The 18,259-nt window shown below is 32.5% G+C and overlaps 1 protein-coding gene across 2 annotated transcripts; it reads left to right on the top strand.

Annotated features, from left to right (window-relative positions):
- The first annotated feature begins 1,162 nt into the window (after positions 1 to 1,162).
- LOC139525550 (centrosomal protein of 290 kDa-like) lies at positions 1,163 to 17,651 on the top strand. Of its 2 annotated transcripts, XM_071320977.1 has the most exons (7): positions 1,163 to 1,248; positions 8,741 to 8,880; positions 11,026 to 11,127; positions 13,903 to 13,993; positions 16,229 to 16,349; positions 16,710 to 16,804; positions 17,255 to 17,651. In XM_071320977.1, the coding sequence occupies exons 1-7, from the start codon at positions 1,216 to 1,218 to the stop codon at positions 17,414 to 17,416; spliced, it is 744 nt and encodes a 247-aa protein (XP_071177078.1). In that variant the 5' UTR covers positions 1,163 to 1,215; the 3' UTR covers positions 17,417 to 17,651. The 2 variants fall into 2 exon arrangements, with proteins under 2 accessions (XP_071177078.1, XP_071177079.1); XM_071320978.1 differs by lacking the exons at positions 1,163 to 1,248; positions 8,741 to 8,880 and adding an exon at positions 9,284 to 9,396.
- The last annotated feature ends 608 nt before the right edge of the window (positions 17,652 to 18,259 follow it).

Raw genomic sequence — 18,259 nt, forward strand, 5'->3', positions numbered from 1 at the left:
GTTTGAAAATATATATTCGCATCTGACTTTTTTTAAATGCCCATTTAATGAGGTGTGTGAATTTTTCTTATTAAGACTATGAGGCAAAGTGGTATATAGGGTAGAAAAATCAAAAGCCCAATAACAGCTAACAAAGAATAGGACAATAACAGCTAACAGCAAATATATTTTCAGAATAACAGATAACAAAGAATTAAATTGCCCCATAACAGCATAACAGTTAAACCCCTTGCCCCCCTCCTACATATACCACAAATGCTTATCATTGAATGGTCAGTTACATGTTGTGATGTCAATGGAGATCCGAGGACAGAGGTCTTATTGTAACATGAATATTGAATATTATATTGATCTATCATCGATTGTAATATTATAATTAAATTTATCACTTATGATTTTGTGTCTATTGGATTAACTTTCGTCAGAGACATATGTCTCTGCTTTCGTAAATTATTTTTTTTTGTTGTTGTTTATGTTTGCTTAAATTTGTACTACCACTGTCCACAAATATTGTAAATGTATAATGACAACTAAAAAATTATAATTCCCTCTTTATTAAAGTTTTTGTATATTATTTTTTTAAATTATGAATTGAGTTTGGTTAAACTTTATATAATTTTGAAACAGAACAATCTGTACTGAATGATTATAGAAGAACAAGCAGTGTAACATCAATGCTACAAACTTTAAATTGGGATACGTTACAGGAAAGAAGAGCTAAATGTAAAGCCATCATGTTTTATAGGGTAGTGCACAAACTCATTGCTATACCATCTATAAACTTACAGCCAGTAACAACAACAGTACGAGGGCACAAAGAACGATTCCTTGTTCCTTTTGCCAGGACTCAAGTATATCGATACTCGTTTTTCCCAGACACCATCAGAATCTGGAATGGACTGCCACAACAACTAGTAAGCTGCACAACCCTTGATTCATTCAAAAGGGGCGTGCAAGTGGTCCAGCTTCGATAGATGTCCAACCATGTTTTTAACCTTATTTTAAAGAATCACCGTTTCACTGTAGATATTTCGCACCTACCCGCACATTTGTTGTTCTCACATCGAACATGTACATAAAACAGTACGATAATACTCCCCTGGGAGGCCTGTACTACAAAGGAAGAAGAAGAATCTGATGAGAGCAGTGCATGCCGGCAAATATAAGGGGTATAACTCTGTTGCTGCCAGGGACGCATTTTTCTTTGGATCGAGAATGTCATTTCCCGATATTCATAAATGCATGAAGGTTATTTTAGATCTATTGATATAAGCCAAGCTTAACAGCCTTACCGGACGCAATTACGACTGGACGCAATTACGAACGATTTTTAATGTTTGCCGTAAGGGGGAAGACCCACTATCAACGTACATTTAACTGTTTACGTAAATGTACGTTGATAGTGGGTCTTCCAATGGATAGAAACAAGTGCCTGTGATATCTTTCCATGTTTTCTACAGTTTATGTTCAGGTCTATATGTTTTTAGGCAGTTAAGCTGCCTTTAAAATAGAAAATTATGTGTGTTATGATTCAAAATGAAAAACATTCATACATCTTAAATTTTATGGTACAAACAATTCAAGAAAAGAATTCTTAAAGTTCAAAAATCGTTCGTAATGTAATTGTGTCCAGTGAGGCTAGTAATTCTGAAAAAAATGTTCATTTCATCAAAATGATTCGCAAATGAAAACCTGTTAAATACGTTTTTAGGATGTCACTTTTTTTTTAAATAATAAAAAAAAGGCAGTGGCTATTTGACCGGCACCGGCAAAATAGCAAATTTGCTATTTAGCCGGCACTGAATAAAACTTCATTGATGTAATAAGTAGAAAATAAAAAGCTTAATAATAATTTAAAATCATTTTATCACAATATCAAGCATTAAAAATACAGTACAATAAAAAATAATAATATTGAAGATGTGTAAAATCTATGGTTTAAATATCCTGCCATGCTATAAAAATAGTGTTATGTAAAACTACACCGTACATCTTAAAAAAGACAATATTAAGAGTTGTTTGCTACGAATTTCAAAAGGACACATGATTTAACATTTGCAATTGTTACAAAACCAATTCTTTGCCTTTGGAAGTTGTTTTAATCTAGCACAAGATAAATGTTGCCACTCCAAACAGGAACTTCACATTACACTGGCTTCCTTTGAATCTGCATCATGTGTGCATATGTTGCATATGTAGGTAGGGTTCTTTTTCTTCTCTTTATAAACGCTCTTAATAGCTTCTCATGCATCTTATTTATGATAGTATGATACTAAACCCCTAACGGGAGGGATTGTACCTGATATTCATATGATGAAGACATAATCTTTCAATCAGTTTAATTGAGGTCTGGAGCTGGCATGTCAGTTAAATGCTAGTAGTCTGTTGTTATTTATGTATTATTGTCATTTTATTTATTTTCTTTTGTTACATCTTTTGACATCAGACTCGGACTTCTCTTGAACTGAATTTTAATGTGCGTATTGTTATTGTTTTACTTTTCTACATTGGCTAGAGGTATAGGGGGAGGGTTGAGATCTCATAAACATGTTTAACCCCGCCGCAATTTTGCGCCTGTCCCAAGTCAGGAGCCTCTGGCCTTTGTTAGTCTTGTATGATTTTAAATTTTAGTTTCTTGTGTATAATTCGGAGTTTAGTATGACGTCCATTATCACTGTACTATTATGCATATTTTAGGGGCCAGCTGAAGGACACCTACGGGTGCGGGAATTCTCGCTACATTGAAGACCCATTGGTTGCCTTCGGCTGTTGTTTGCTCTATGGTCGGGTGGTTGTCGCTTTGACATATTCACCATTTCCTTTCTCAATTTTATCTTTTCGACAATAATTAAATCAATGTTTACAATAGCCCATTTGCCAATTACCGATTTGATTCTATTATGACACACTTTTTAAGACTTTTGTTTGTTTGTTTCTCTGTCCTATATTTTCTCCTATTTATCTGTTTATTTATTGTAACCCTGTCGTGTAATGTTGTCATATTAATGATATAATTAACCACGTAATTAACACTGCCATTAAAGCGGGAGGTTTGGCATGCCACAAAACCAGGTTCAACCCACCATTTTTTCATAAAATGCCCTGATTTCTTTGGAACTTTTCTTATGAAATGGCACACAATTGCTTTTTCGGGTACTCTTTTTTTGAAGACCGATGACAGTTTGGGTCAAACCTTTTGGCCTTCCACGTTTCTTCATATTTGGTGGAAGTAATATATATGCGAAACACACGATCCACAAAGTTCAACTGGAATCCAATAGGTGTTCTTCTTGTTGAGCAGTATCTCGTTTTTCTTCTTGCGAAACTAGTTTTCGTGATTTTTCGAATATATGAACATTATCAGTATCATTTTCTTTATTGTCTGTTACATTTATATCATCATCATGTAACAGAATTTGTGTCTCCCTGTGTTTTGTGCTTTGAGAAATTTTTCTCACTCTTTTTGGTGTACATATGATAGAGCACACTGATGACTGGCAGTGGCGGATCCAGAAACTTTCATAAGTGGGGCCCACTGACTGACCTAAGAGGGGGCCCGCCCCAGTCACGCTTCAATGATTCCCTATATAAGCAACACATTTTTTTCCCAAAAAGAGGACCCCCCCCCCCCCCCCCCCCCCCTAAATCTGCCTCTGACTGGTATCATCAAATAATCTATGTGATGTCCTGACTGTGTTAATCTTCCAACGATCTGACACTGCTTCAACAAACAAATTTTCGTGATTAACTTCTCTTAGTTTGAGTATATGCCTACACGGGAGAAGCACACTTTGATGAAAGATACAAGAGTAAATTTTTGAATTGACCCTCATTTGGCCTTGGCTTGTTGTAGCTGTCCATATAATCTCTCTTTCTGCTCCAGTTTTACTTCAGACCTGAGTGAAAACTGTTTCAGGATATATGCCCAAGCATATGGTGTCACCAACTCTTGATATCTATATTCAGGTGAATCATTCCGGAGAATGCTGAAACAGTCCTCTTTTGAAATATACCACTTGTCTTGAGGTCTCGTTCTGTTCGCAAAGAATTTAAGGCGATCAGAAAGTGTTCAGCAAAATCTGGTAATGTGGAGTAGTGATGTAGTACAGATTTTTTATAAATATTTTTTAGTAAAAAATATATTTAGTAATGTTACATACAAATGTGTTTTCATGCTTTTAATTAATATTATAAAGTTATAAATTATTTATTTATGAACATCTTCAATAATTTTTTTTATTGTACTATATTTTTAATGCTTGATATTATGATAAAATGATTTTAAATTATTATTAATCTTTTTTATTCTCTATTAATCACATCAATGAACAGTTTTATTCAGTGCCGGCTAAATAGCAAATTTGCTATTTTGCCGGTGCCGGTCAAATAGCAAATTTGCTATTTAGCCGGTGCCGGTCAAATAGCCACTGCCTAAAAAAAAAAATAGTTTCTTTATTTTATAGCAATGTGTTAACTAAAGCACAATTAAAAGACTTTAATGAGGTATGTGAATTTTTCTTAATAAGACTATGAGGCAAAGTGGTATATAGGGTAGCAAAATCAAAAGCACCAATTATAAGCATGCAATTTATCAAGTACTTCGAACGAATTTTGACACTCCAAAAGCAATTTATTCCACTATTTTCAAAGGCCTTATTTGAACAATTTTTTATCAGCTGAGGTTTTTGATTGTACCAAGTGTACTAGTAAGTAGAATACATAGTTTAGTAGGGAAACCAATGGCTTGAAACGAAAGAAATCTTTGTTTGTAATGAGTTATGTGCAGCTTCGGACCCAAGTACATTGTTGGAACTTTCATTGTACAATGCATTTGGTTCTGATTTGAAAAGAATCACACAGTTGAGTCGATGTACCATATTATATAAAAGGTTAACTGGTTGTTAGGACCTAGTCCTTAATTGAGATCCTTGTCAGAGATTCCTGGCCAAATGTTTTCCTTTTTGTCATATTATGAATTGTTTTAATATAATATGTTAATTCGTATGGGAAACCAGGAACATTATTCTCATACAAAAAATTAAGATAATTCTAAATACACATTCATAAAAAAATGGAATTTATTACAAAGGATAATCATAAGATATACTTGAATTGTCCTGGACCTCACTTTTGTGATGGGTAAAAGTTAATGGAATCCTTCTCTGAATACGGTACAAACATATTAGTAGTGGTAGACCCCAATGTCCAATGATCTTCAGTTTATACCGAATATTGACTGTCAGAAAAAAATGCTAACATTCCAATTTTCAATAACAGTTAACAGCAAATACATTATCACAATAACAGATAACAAAAAAACTAATAGCCCAATAACAGCTAACAAAGAATAAGACAATAACAGCTAACAGCAAATATATTTTCAAAATAACAGATAACAAAGAATTAAATTGCCCCATAACAGCATAACAGTTAAACCCCTTGCCCCCCCTCTTAAAAACTTATTCAACACAAAACCTTCATTAAGGGTGCAAACATGTGAGGTGCGAACTTGAAAGGGGGCAAAATCATTTTTGGTCAATGTGCCCAGATTCGTGTATTTATTCAAACATGAAACAATGCATGGATGTAAAAAAATGACCCCTTTGCATAATAGTGTTAGATCCTTGCTTACCCACAGGGGTTTGTTACAAGTTGCTGGGTTTACTATAAAAAAAAATCATTGATTTTTTCAGGGTTCATATATAGATAGTAAACCCAGCAAATTGTAACAAACCTCTATGCTTACCACTGGACAGTAGGGCCAGACAGAATTTACCGCATCAATATTTGTTCGTCATCACTGGCATCACTAATTTAACATTTCCATTAATATTTTGACGTCACTGACACAATAGAGAATGTCTGATGCTACAAGAGGGAAAGTGTTTGTTGTATGATGTCAATGGTTCAAGTGTTGCAAATTCTCAGGTCAAGTGTTGTTGATATCCAAATAGGGATGAGGTCTATATAACAAGATGTATTCATTTATTGCATGCAAATTAACTTATTCTTTTAATCTATAATATGAAATCAAACAGTCCTTGAAATATTCAATTGCACTACAATGTACATGATGTAGGTCACTTTCTATTTCTGGATATTAGGTCTGAGACCACAATTGTCGTCCCTTGATTTTCGTTGTCCACAAATATAGTCCCTAGTGTTGACAGTGGGTTACTTGCCATTAATTTTTATACCCTTTCCAAATTTATTTCTCCATGTTTAATGCCTCAAATTGCAAGTAGGGGGGTGGGCTTTGAAATTACACTAAAAACAAATTTTGGTCCAGAATTTCAATGAATTTTAAAGGAAAGTAATGATTTGGTCCAGCTGAAAAAGGTTAATAATTAGCACTTCGGAAGCTGTCAAAAGATTTCAAGACGCCCTACACATAAAATTGTCCATATTTTGAGTTAAAGCTGATGAAGTTTTCTATAATTTTGATATAATTTGTCCCAAAAGTAGTACAAAACACTGTAAAAATTTCATTGAGAAAGCGCATGTGGGATTTTTTTAATTTTCATTAATGTTCTAAAAGAAATGCACTACGAAAAAATTGTGGTCTCGAACCTAAGATATGTCTATATCAGGTATTGTGATCATCTGCAATCCTCAGAGGTCATCTTGATAGTTATTTAGCTTGAGACTAGACTTTAATACATACAAAATTCTGATATATGTAATAGAGCACATGGATTGTTAACTGTTTATTTCAAACTTATTGTAATTTTGATATATGTTTTAGTATCACAGTGTACAAGCGGACAGTGACACAAAACGGAAGTTGCTGATCTGTCCGACGGCGATCGGCTCGTTGTTTTTCAAAAAATTATAGAATATCAACACAAAGTGTCCCATAATGGATTGTTCAGCAGCTCAAGGTAAGTGAATAACTACAATGATGTATTTTTGACCATTTAAAGCTTATTTTATGCTTTTAGCATCAACCGTCTTTTTAAAATAACTCCTGATCATGAAGAGGGGTCAAAATTTTGCGATTTTTCGAGTCATAAATCTTAACAAAACTCCGAAAATTCAAACATTTTCAAGATTTTTAATCGATACATAGTTGAATAATCATATTCCGCATACACACACAAAAGTTTGGTTCATTTTTTTTTATTATATTGTCACAATTGAATCTTTTCTATTCAAAGTGTACTGTCCGCCTCGTTGCCACCGTATGTTTTCATACTGTCCGATTCGTTGGTCATATTCATGATCGATATCTTAAGCAAAAGTAAGATTGAAACATGCAATTTATCCACATTCATGACCGATTTCCTAGGAAATATCAACATTTATAAAATGTTACTGATTATTACATATAAAAAGCATTGTTAATGCATGCACATGAAAATTTAATATACGTTTCTCTAGTTTGTTTTAGGAAAATGGGGCACGTAGGTGATTTTTATGGTATATTTATTCATACATTCATGTGGAACATTGTTATTTTTATCACTTAAAAACATAAATAGGGGTAATAACTTTTCATGAAAAATACAACCATGCAACAAAAGTTATTTCTAGGCCTTTTATAGCTGACTATGCGGTATGGGCTTTGCTCATTGTTGAAGGCCGTACGGTGACCTATAGTTGTTCATTTCTGTGTCATTTAATTTGTTCTCTTGTTTAGAGTTGTCTCATTGGCAATTAAAATTGGATCAAAACTCTAATTTTGCATTAAATTAGAATTCATGTCATAGGGAACATGTGTACTGAATTCACCATGCATTTATTAGAATATTATATCGGTAGAGAATCTAACAACAAGGTCCGCAAACGATGAATACGAGCAGCAGACATGAGTAAAGGTTCTGGAAGAGTGACCAATGTCCCCCTTTAATTGACACGAGATCCAAGCTGAATATATAATCTATAAATATTTTCCATATATAATCATAGACAGTATCTGTGTTGAATAAAGTTTAAATGTGGATAAATTGCATGTTTCAATCTTACTTTTGCATAAGATATCGATCATGAATATGACCAACGAATCGGACAGTATGAATACATACGGTGGCAACGAGGCGGACAGTACACTTTGAATAGAAAAGATTCAATTGTGACAATATAATAAAAAAAAATGAACCAAACTTTTGTGTGTGTATGCGGAATATGATTATTCAACTATGTATCGATTAAAAATCTTGAAAATGTTTGAATTTTCGGAGTTTTGTTAAGATTTATGACTCGAAAAATCGCAAAATTTTGACCCCTCTTCATGATCAGGAGTTATTTTAAAAAGACGGTTGATGCTAAAAGCATAAAATAAGCTTTAAATGGTCAAAAATACATCATTGTAGTTATTCACTTACCTTGAGCTGCTGAACAATCCATTATGGGACACTTTGTGTTGATATTCTATATTTTTTTGAAAAACAACGAGCCGATCGCCGTCGGACAGATCAGCAACTTCCGTTTTGTGTCACTGTCCGCTTGTACTCTGTGAGTATGTTATAAATCATATATGAGAATTTGTGTCAAATTGATGAACATGAATTTGACAGCTAAATCATTGTCAATATAATGGAATTTTATTGGACTGTCATACAAGTGAGAGGTTTAGCTAGCTATAAAACCAGGTTTTATATGATTTTGCCATTTGTTTAAAAGAGTTCATTTTTTTTTTACTTTATGTTTTGAAACAGCAATTGTATCTATTATATTTACTGATCAAATTTTTTTTTCTTCATACTATGAACTTTAAAAACACAAAACATTTTTGTTGTAGTTATCATCAGAAAATATAGACTTGAAAAGAAAGTATTTAAAGGTTAAAGAGCAAAGAGATACATACCATAAAGAATTACAAGTCTTCAAACAGAAAGAGAACATTGACAACCTTCTAAAGAGTTATGTCACAACCAGGAAGTAAGTTATCAAAATTATACATGAAAAAGAGTTATGTCACAACCAGGAAGTAAGTTATCAAAATTATACATGAAAAAGAGTTATGTCACAACCAGGAAGTAAGTTATCAAAATGATACATGAAAAAGAGTTATGTCACAACCAGGAAGTAAGTTATCACCTTCTAAAGAGTTATGTCACCACCAGGGAGTAAGTTATCACCTTCTAAAGAGTTATGTCACAACCAGGGAGTAAGTTATCACCTTCTAAAGAGTTATGTCACAACTAGGGAGTAAGTTATCACCTTCTAAAGAGTTATGTCACCACCAGGGAGTAAGTTATCACCTTCTAAAGAGTTATGTCACAACTAGGGAGTAAGTTATCACCTTCTAAAGAGTTATGTCACAACTAGGGAGTAAGTTATCACCTTCTAAAGAGTTATGTCACCACCAGGGAGTAAGTTATCACCTTCTAAAGAGTTATGTCACCACCAGGAAGTAAGTTATCACCTTCTAAAGAGTTATGTCACAACCAGGAAGTAAGTTATCAAAATCATACATGAAAGAGTTATGTCACAACCAGGAAGTAAGTTATCAAAATTATACATGAAAAAGAGTTATGTCACCACCAGGGAGTAAGTTGTCACCTTCTAAAGAGTTATGTCACCACCAGGGAGTAAGTTATCACCTTCTAAAGAGTTATGTCACAACCAGGAATTAAGTTATCACCTTCTAAAGAGTTATGTCACCACCAGGAAGTAAGTTATCAAAAGAGTTATGTCACCACCAGGGAGTAAGTTATCAAAAGAGTTATGTCACCACCAGGGAGTAAGTTATCAAAAGAGTTATGTCACCACCAGGAAGTAAGTTATCAAAAGAGTTATGTCACCACCAGGGAGTAAGTTATCAAAAGAGTTATGTCACCACCAGGGAGTAAGTTATCAAAAGAGTTATGTCACCACCAGGAAGTAAGTTATCAAAAGAGTTATGTCACCACCAGGAAGTAAGTTATCAAAAGAGTTATGTCACCACCAGGGAGTAAGTTATCAAAAGAGTTATGTCACCACCAGGGAGTAAGTTATCAAAAGAGTTATGTCACCACCAGGGAGTAAGTTATCAAAAGAGTTATGTCACCACCAGGGAGTAAGTTATCAGAAGAGTTATGTCACCACCAGGAAGTAAGTTATCAGAAGAGTTATGTCACCACCAGGAAGTAAGTTATCAAAAGAGTTATGTCACCACCAGGGAGTAAGTTATCAAAAGAGTTATGTCACCACCAGGGAGTAAGTTATCAAAAGAGTTATGTCACCACCAGGGAGTAAGTTATCAAAAGAGTTATGTCACCACCAGGGAGTAAGTTATCAAAATAATACATGAAAAAGAGTTATGTCACAACCAGGGAGTAAGTTATCAAAATCATACATGAAAAAGAAATATGTGAAACAACACGATACAATAGTACTTGTCTTAGTAATTTTTATACAACAATTCAATCATATTACTGATCCTCAGATGATTAATCTTTCCAACCCTTACATATAGAGTGGAGGGAGAAGTTGTTATTGAAATGAAACTTACTAATTTGGTTTGATTTATGTGTCTTGCCCATTTTCAAGATTAAGATTTATACTAAAGTGGCGCTGTTAGTTTTCTCCTTTGAATCATTTCATATTCTTCTATAGGCCTTTGTTAGCTGCATTAAAATGTATACAGTATGGGTTTTCCTTGTTATTGAAGGCTGTACAGGGAGTCAGTGACTTTCATATTTGTCATGTGAACTCTAGTCAATTTTTGTCTCATTGGCTGCCAATCATACAACATCTTCTGATTTATATACACTATGGCCATTTAATCATAATCATTTTTTAGGGTCGTTTTTATCTTTATCTTAAAAGCAATTCATTGATTATGGTTCATAAGTGTTTAACGTTTCTTGTTTTTATTACATAGATTATACTTTGGGTTTTCCTGTTTGAATGGTTTTACACTAGTCATTTTTTAGGGCCCTTTATAACTTGCTGTTCAGTGTGAACCAAGGCTCTGTGCTGAAAGCTGTAATTTGACCTATAATGGTTTACTTTTGACAAATTTGGACTTGGATGGAGAGTTGTCACATATCCTAATATAATCTTCTTATATCTATTTATATGTGTTTGTATATATTTCAGCACTAGTTGTCAGACAGAACCTGGAAGATCATGGCAGCCTATATGCTTTCAGAAAAAGAAAAGTGAAGAAGCTAAGGAAAATGATGCTGATAAAACAAACAAGTAAACTTTTGAACATTTGAATTTATTTGATTTTATAACTGTAGCAGATTTTTAGGAGTCTGCCAACTCCACTATTCTTATAGGCAAATAAGCTGCCTGAATGGTACAATTTTAACAGCAAAATGATATAGAAGTATTCTCCTGCTATAAATCTTTTTTTCTGTTGGAAGAACTTAATCATGTTAATGGTAAACTTGAAAAAAATGTAATTTAAAGAATATTTAAAAAAGTCATGTGTGATGTAGATTTTGACTTGCTATAGACAATTATTCATAAAGACCAAAGTAAGAATATGTGAAAATGTGTATTCGAATCTTGATGATGTAGTTCTATGCTATAAACAATTTTAGGCTATTATTAAGCAATAATTCTTATATGATTTGCATATCTATAAATACTTCAATTGGATTGGTCAATTAATATTTTTCTCTAAGTTTACACTTCAATAAACCATGTTTCCGAAACAACTTTCGTAATCTATTCATGCGCGATACACAAGCTTGCAGTGAACCCGGGATTTTCAGCAAATTGAGATTAAAAAACAAATGCATAACAGTTGTGACTATTCTAGTGCACATATAACAAAAAAGAAATAAAATAAATATACTAAATCTTCGAAAATGTATAAAATTCAAATTCAAATAAAATTCCCTGAAAGGAGTAGGTCCGGTAAGACCCCTTTTTGGCCCCAAAATATAGCAGTTTTACAAAATTGTTAAAATGTAAACTTTTATTTATTAATTGAACAGTAGAATGCTTCTGTTACATAAATATGGGCTGTTTTTGACAATACAACGCACATATATCGGTACAAGCACCATTAAGTCATGCTAAATCACTGAAATCTTCACAATTCTATCATTTTAGTTAAATTTTAGACGGTTTTCGTGTAAAACGAAAGTGGCCGCATTGGTGTTCATTCTTAATAATAAAATGTAAATTGTATTTTAGGATAATACATAACATATATAAAGGTTGAGGATGAACACGGATGCGGCCTCTTTCATTTTTATCAAAAACCATCTGAAAAGTAGCATTTTTTGGCATATTTGGTAGATTTTTCATATTTGAGCTTGAATCGGATCGTTTTTAATGACAAAATCAGTTAAAATCTTTCACATAAACTAATTGAATCAAATAAAATAGACACTTAAGTGTTTAAAAAGTGGTCAAAATCGGTCCTTACCGGACCTTCTCCTTTCATGAATGATTTGGCGACTTTACGTCATGGCAAAACAGGACATCATACGAATGAAAACTTCTATTAGCCCTTTCCTCCATAATGACGCCTTTTGAGGCCACCCCCTTTACTCCATAATGACGCCTTTTGACGCCTGTGTAGTACCTCAGTTGAAATGCTTTGACTACAAAATGTCTGCATCAGACTTAAAAAAAATTGTATCCAGTATGAAAAGGAGATTCATAAGAATTATCTGACTTGAATTTCATTGATAAAATATTGGTTTTCACAATGCATTAACACTTTAAAACTGATGATTTTTTTTAAATGAAAAAAATCCTATGCGAATCAAGTATATTAAAAAAGAAAATCATGGAGGAAAGGGTTGAATAGATTATTTCGTTGCTTGAATGCTTCAAATTCAGATAATATTTCATTAAATTGAAGTTTTGGAGGTAGATGCTATTTTATTTTAGATTCTGTTGCATTTTACAAACATTTATGGATTTTAGAAAGTCAATATGGCGGCCAACTTCCTTAGTTACGGCATGTCAATTGTGCATTTGATGGATATTATAGAAGCGTTTACACAAAAAAATGTTAATTAAAAATCGCGATTATTTGGCTTAAGATTTATAAGGATTAAACACATTGTTTCTAGAGGTTATTGATGTGTAAAAAACTTACTCACAAACTTTACATAAAAGTCCTGAAGGACTTTTATTCAGCTTGTGAGTTAATCGCCCTGGTTTACACATCAATAACCTCTAGAAAAAATGTGTTTAATCCTATAATAATGCACAAGGAACTTGATCTTAATGGCCATACTATAATTTGTAGTGTAAAATGAACTGTTCTTTTTATACAAATAATTTGGTATTTAATGAATATGATTTTACTTTACATTGTCTCACTGTGTATGCATTATCTACACTTTCAGGCTGTTATTTATGCATAATCTACACTGTCAGACTGTTATCTATGCATTATCTACACTTTCAGGCTGTTATTTATGCATAATCTACACTGCCAGACTGTTATCTATGCAGCATCTACACTTTCAGACTGTTATCAATGCATTATCTACACCGTCAGACTGTTATCTATGCATTTTCTGCTCTTTTAGACTGTTATCTATGCATTATCTACACTTTCAGACTGTTATCTATGCATTATCTACACTTTCAGACTGTTATCTATGCATTATCTACACTATTTAACTTATCTATACATTATTTACTCTTTCAGGCTGTTATCTATGCATTATTTTCCATCTCTGACTGTTATCTACACATTATCTACTCTTTCAGGCTGTTATCTATGCATTTTCTACACTTTGAGACTGTTTTCTATGAATTATCTGTTATCTCTGACTGTTATCTATGCATTATCTACACTTTCAGGCTGTTATCTATGCATTACCTATTCTACACTCTATGACTTATCTACACATTATATTATCTTTCAGACTGTTATCTATGCATTATCTAAACTGTCTGACTGTTATTTAAGCATTATCTTCACTATCAGACTGTTATCTATGAATTAGATTTTCTTATTAGACTGTTTTTTATGCATTATTTTTTTCTTTTCAGACTGTTATCTATGCATAATCAGATGATGAGAAGATATGAAAAAGAAGTCAAACTAAATATGTCACACATGGAAACTATTACAGACTTAAATGTAATATTCTTAGGCGTTTGATTTCTTCAATAATTAAGTAGGGCTTATTGAAAATTGAGTGGTTATCTTTTGAATCATATTACAACTTTCCCTTTAAAAAAAGAGAGGAGTATTTAAAGCAATCCTAATGTTAATTAGTGTTCATCTTTAACACTTTTTTCCTATTCAGATTTATTCATGTTCTAGTATTACTACTAACTAAAATGAATCAAGTTGTGTCAGTTGATTTCAAAGGCAGTTTGATTTATATATATAATAATGATAAAAAAATATGATGATAAAAAAACACTTTAATTTAAGAGGGTGATCATAGATTTTTTTATTTTATTATATTTAAGTAATTACATTATCTCATTTTCTCTCAAAGCCCTCATTATACATATATTATATTGTAGATTCATAATTTTTATTTATCATACATTTAGTAGTAAATAAAGTAGTTTTGAATATTTGATAAATAGCCTGCTGTTTAATCCATATTGCGCAACTTTAATGTGCACCCTTTATCATACCCCTTTTTCACACCCTTTATCACACCTCTACCCTTTATCGCATCCCTACTTTTTTTTTTTTTTTTTTTTTTTACATTAACTCTGTTTTAGTTTATGCAAGCTTCTTCAGAATTTTTTTCCCTCAAAATGAGTTCTTTATGAACGGTCATTAGGGCGTGGCGCAATTTATTGAATGACGTCATTGTTTGGAATGTGAAGTCACAAACGTTGAATTTTCATATTTCTGATACACGAAATGCAACTATTAAAAGAACTCAATGAAAAACCATACAAAACACACAAAAAACACAATAAACAAAATATTTTTTGAACAACAGCACGTAATTTGTAAGGTAACCCAGGTGCTTCAGATGAGTAATTGAGCAGTTCTTTTAAAGCTTTTAAAATAAGACAAAAGTAGAACTGAAGGTTACCCAGGTGCTAGGGATCAGAAAGCTGTTCATATGTTCTGTACTCTCCTGTTGAAATATATGATAAAGCGTATACAACATGACAAAATCCGTATCACATGTTGCATCACCCTGGACCAATATCATCCCACGAGCCTAAAGGCCCTGTGGCTGATATTGGTATCTCGGGATGATACGGCATATGATACGGATTTTGCCATGTATTAATCTCTATAGGACCACAAAAAAATTTTGTGGTTGTATATTGGTATCACATCGTCTGCGTCGTCTTAAGACATTTGGTTTCCGGACAATAACTTAAGTTTAAGTGTATGAAATTTTAACAAAAGGTTCAATTCCACAAAAGGAAGGTTGGGATTGTTTTTGGAGGCCAAAACAAGCATTTTTCTAGTTTCCAAAGAATAACTTATGTTTAAGTGTATGGATCTCTCTGACATTGTATCACAAAGTTCCATATCACAAAGGGAAGGCTGAGATTGAGTTTAGGGGTAATGCCCTAAACATGCAGGAATGAGGGACAGAAAAGGGGCCAAAAACAAGCATTTTTCTAGTTTCTAGACAATAACTTGTGTTTAAGTGTATGGATCTCTCTAAAATTGCCCACGGTTCTATACTACAAAGGAAAGGCTGGGAATGAGTTTTGGGGAATTTGCTCCTAAGGAGTATTCAAAACAGTTGGGGGGGGGGGGGATTTTTTTCCCTATTTTTCTTAAGGGTTCATATTTTTTTTCGAAGTTTTCTAAATTTCAAATTTTTGAAAAGTTCAAGAAGAAATCTTCAATTGCATGTACTAGTAGTATTGTGGAATAGATTTGTAAGATCTTTGACCACATTTATTTTGTGTCAGAAACCTATAATTTGTCAAAAATTTGATCACAATCCAAATTCAGAAAGTATCAGGCTTGAATATTGTGTCCAAATTTGCCCCAACTGTTCAGGGTTCAACCTCTGCAGTAGTATCAGACTGTGATCAGCGAAGCATTTTATTTGTCAATGTTTTGGTATTGCAAAAATTGTGGTAGCCTATTTCATTAAACTGATCAAGAAATAATCAAGATTTCTTAAACTTCTCAATTTTTGTAATTGGCTTCATAACTATCAAACTGCCTTGACATAAGTCTCTCAAAGAATATTGAATACTTTCTGGTTATAGTTCAATTTTCAGCTAGGTACACAGATGCTTCCTTCCTTATCTATATAGTAGTTAATTTTTGTGACATTGCATTCTAGTTCTGCTGTCCAATATTTCTTTAATAATTGTGCAGATACAGAAAGTTATCTGCATCTTTCATTAACCTTTTTGTGATTTACAGATACAACTGAGTGAATTAGAGAGAAAGCTAATTGATAAGAGTGAGAAACACAAAAAAACACAGAAAGAACTTCTAGATCTTCATGTCGGTAAACATAAGAAAATGGCACAGAAGAAAGAAGGTAGGAAATAAAGTTAGGGAGAAAAAAACACTAATTCTAGTCAAATTGCTCTCTATGTCAAATTTTATATTTCCAGCATTCATAGCCTTTTTTTAATACATTGATTGTTTCCTACTGCAGATTAATGGTTCTCTATAGGCACAGATAAAAGCTGGGTGCCAATATATATATAAATCCAAGAGTGCTGAATGAGGTGTTTACAAAACATAAACAACCAATCAATGAAATGACACATGCAAAACTAAGCTACATCATAATATTTATTTTGTAAGTAAGAAAAAGGGGGAATGGGTGTAGTTTTACTTTTTTGTGCAATACTGATATATATATATAAATATTTTTACCTTTATCTTTTTTCAGACACAGAAGATAAATATTCACATATTAAGAATGAATGTGTAAAGGTAAAAAAGGAAAATGAAAAGCTCAAGAAAGAATTGAAAGGTTTAGATTTGGTAAGTGAGATTTTATTCCATGTATAGAAGACTTTTTTTATTCTTTAAAATGTATGGTTACATGTATGTGGTGAGTTAACATCCCATATGGAACCAGAAAATTAGCTTCTTCTATAAGTTGATACTTCTCAAAATTTGTGGTCATTTATATTGAATAAAAAGCATTTCTTTCAAAGAATAAAGAGATGAAATGGAAAAAGGGTCTACATATTATGGTCAGAGTCATTTAGAGCTTAATATATGTAGACGTTAGACATTGACATTGTGTTCATAGTTAATAACATTAATAGAATAACTTATTGAAGAATTCAAATAGAGAAAAATATTCAACGAGTGTTTGTATGACGTCAAAGAGTGAAATAACCAGGTGAAATTATTGGTTTTTATTTAACTGGGAAATCAATATAATTCATTGCAACCAATGTAATAATATATACTTTACTTTTACAGGGGTTCTTTGAAGAAATAGAGGATATTAAATTTGCTTTACAACAGTCAGCAAAATTAAACAAAGAATATGAACAGACATTAAGAAAAATGTGCGTGAAGTTTGGAATTCCTTATCCTCATCCGGAGAAGAACATTTTAGGTGACAGATCAAAATGGAAATGAACTTCTAGAAGTTGATAGTTGAATGGCATTTTTTACTGTGATATATTTATTTTTTGCTAGATTATAAAGTGATAAGTTTGTAAAGAGGCTGAAGTTGTATTGTGCCAAGGTGGTGATGCTAAGTGCAAATTATCATGAATTAAATTAAGTAGACTAATAGGATTAGTGTTCACTAATATAACTAGATTTTATTGATGACAGAGATGGTGTTTAAAAGATAAATAATAATATTTAATTGTTTTAGTGTTGTCAATATATTTAGAAATTAGATAAAAAACATACAAGCAATAGAATAAGAAAATACCAAAAGGCAATTTGCACTATTACAAATTGAAGCTATATTTAGAAATATCTCTATTTCCAAATGCTGCTCATGTAACATACTGATAATGATTTTTACCAGCATTGTTGAAGGCAGAAGTAGGTCTTATCACCACTAGACTCTATCTTTCAACCAAAGATGAAGAACTGGATCTTCCATCACTGTATTGGATACCTAAACTACAAAAGTGTCCTTACAAACAACAATATATTGCTGGGTCTTCCAAGTGCTCCACGAAACCTCCTTCTAAATTATTAACATCTATCAGCAATCAAAGCAGGGCTTCAAAGTTAGTGTGAAACTGTCTGTTCTAGAGGTGGCGTGAATCAGATGTGGATATTAAAACATTCCAAAGATCTTTTAGAGTACATTCAATCTAAGACTCTCTCATCTTGCAATAGTATTAAAACATTTGACTTTTCTATTCTTTACACAAGTATTCCCCATTCCAAACTAAAAGAAAAATTGAAAGAGTTGGTTTTGCTTTGTTTCATAAAAAAGAATGTCAAACGTAGATTCAA

The sequence above is a fragment of the Mytilus edulis genome, chromosome 5, assembly GCF_963676685.1.
Source record: "Mytilus edulis chromosome 5, xbMytEdul2.2, whole genome shotgun sequence".
In the NCBI taxonomy this organism is placed as follows: Eukaryota; Metazoa; Mollusca; class Bivalvia; order Mytilida; family Mytilidae; genus Mytilus; species Mytilus edulis.

Excerpts from the sequence above, each read along its gene's own strand:
- LOC139525550 (XM_071320977.1), top strand. The coding sequence starts at position 1,216 with ATGTCATTTCCCGATATTCATAAATGCATGAAG. Across the intron at positions 8,881-11,025 it reads AGTTATGTCACAACCAGGAA|CACTAGTTGTCAGACAGAAC; the intron begins GTAAGTTATCAA and ends TATATATTTCAG. Across the intron at positions 16,805-17,254 it reads AATTGAAAGGTTTAGATTTG|GGGTTCTTTGAAGAAATAGA; the intron begins GTAAGTGAGATT and ends TTACTTTTACAG.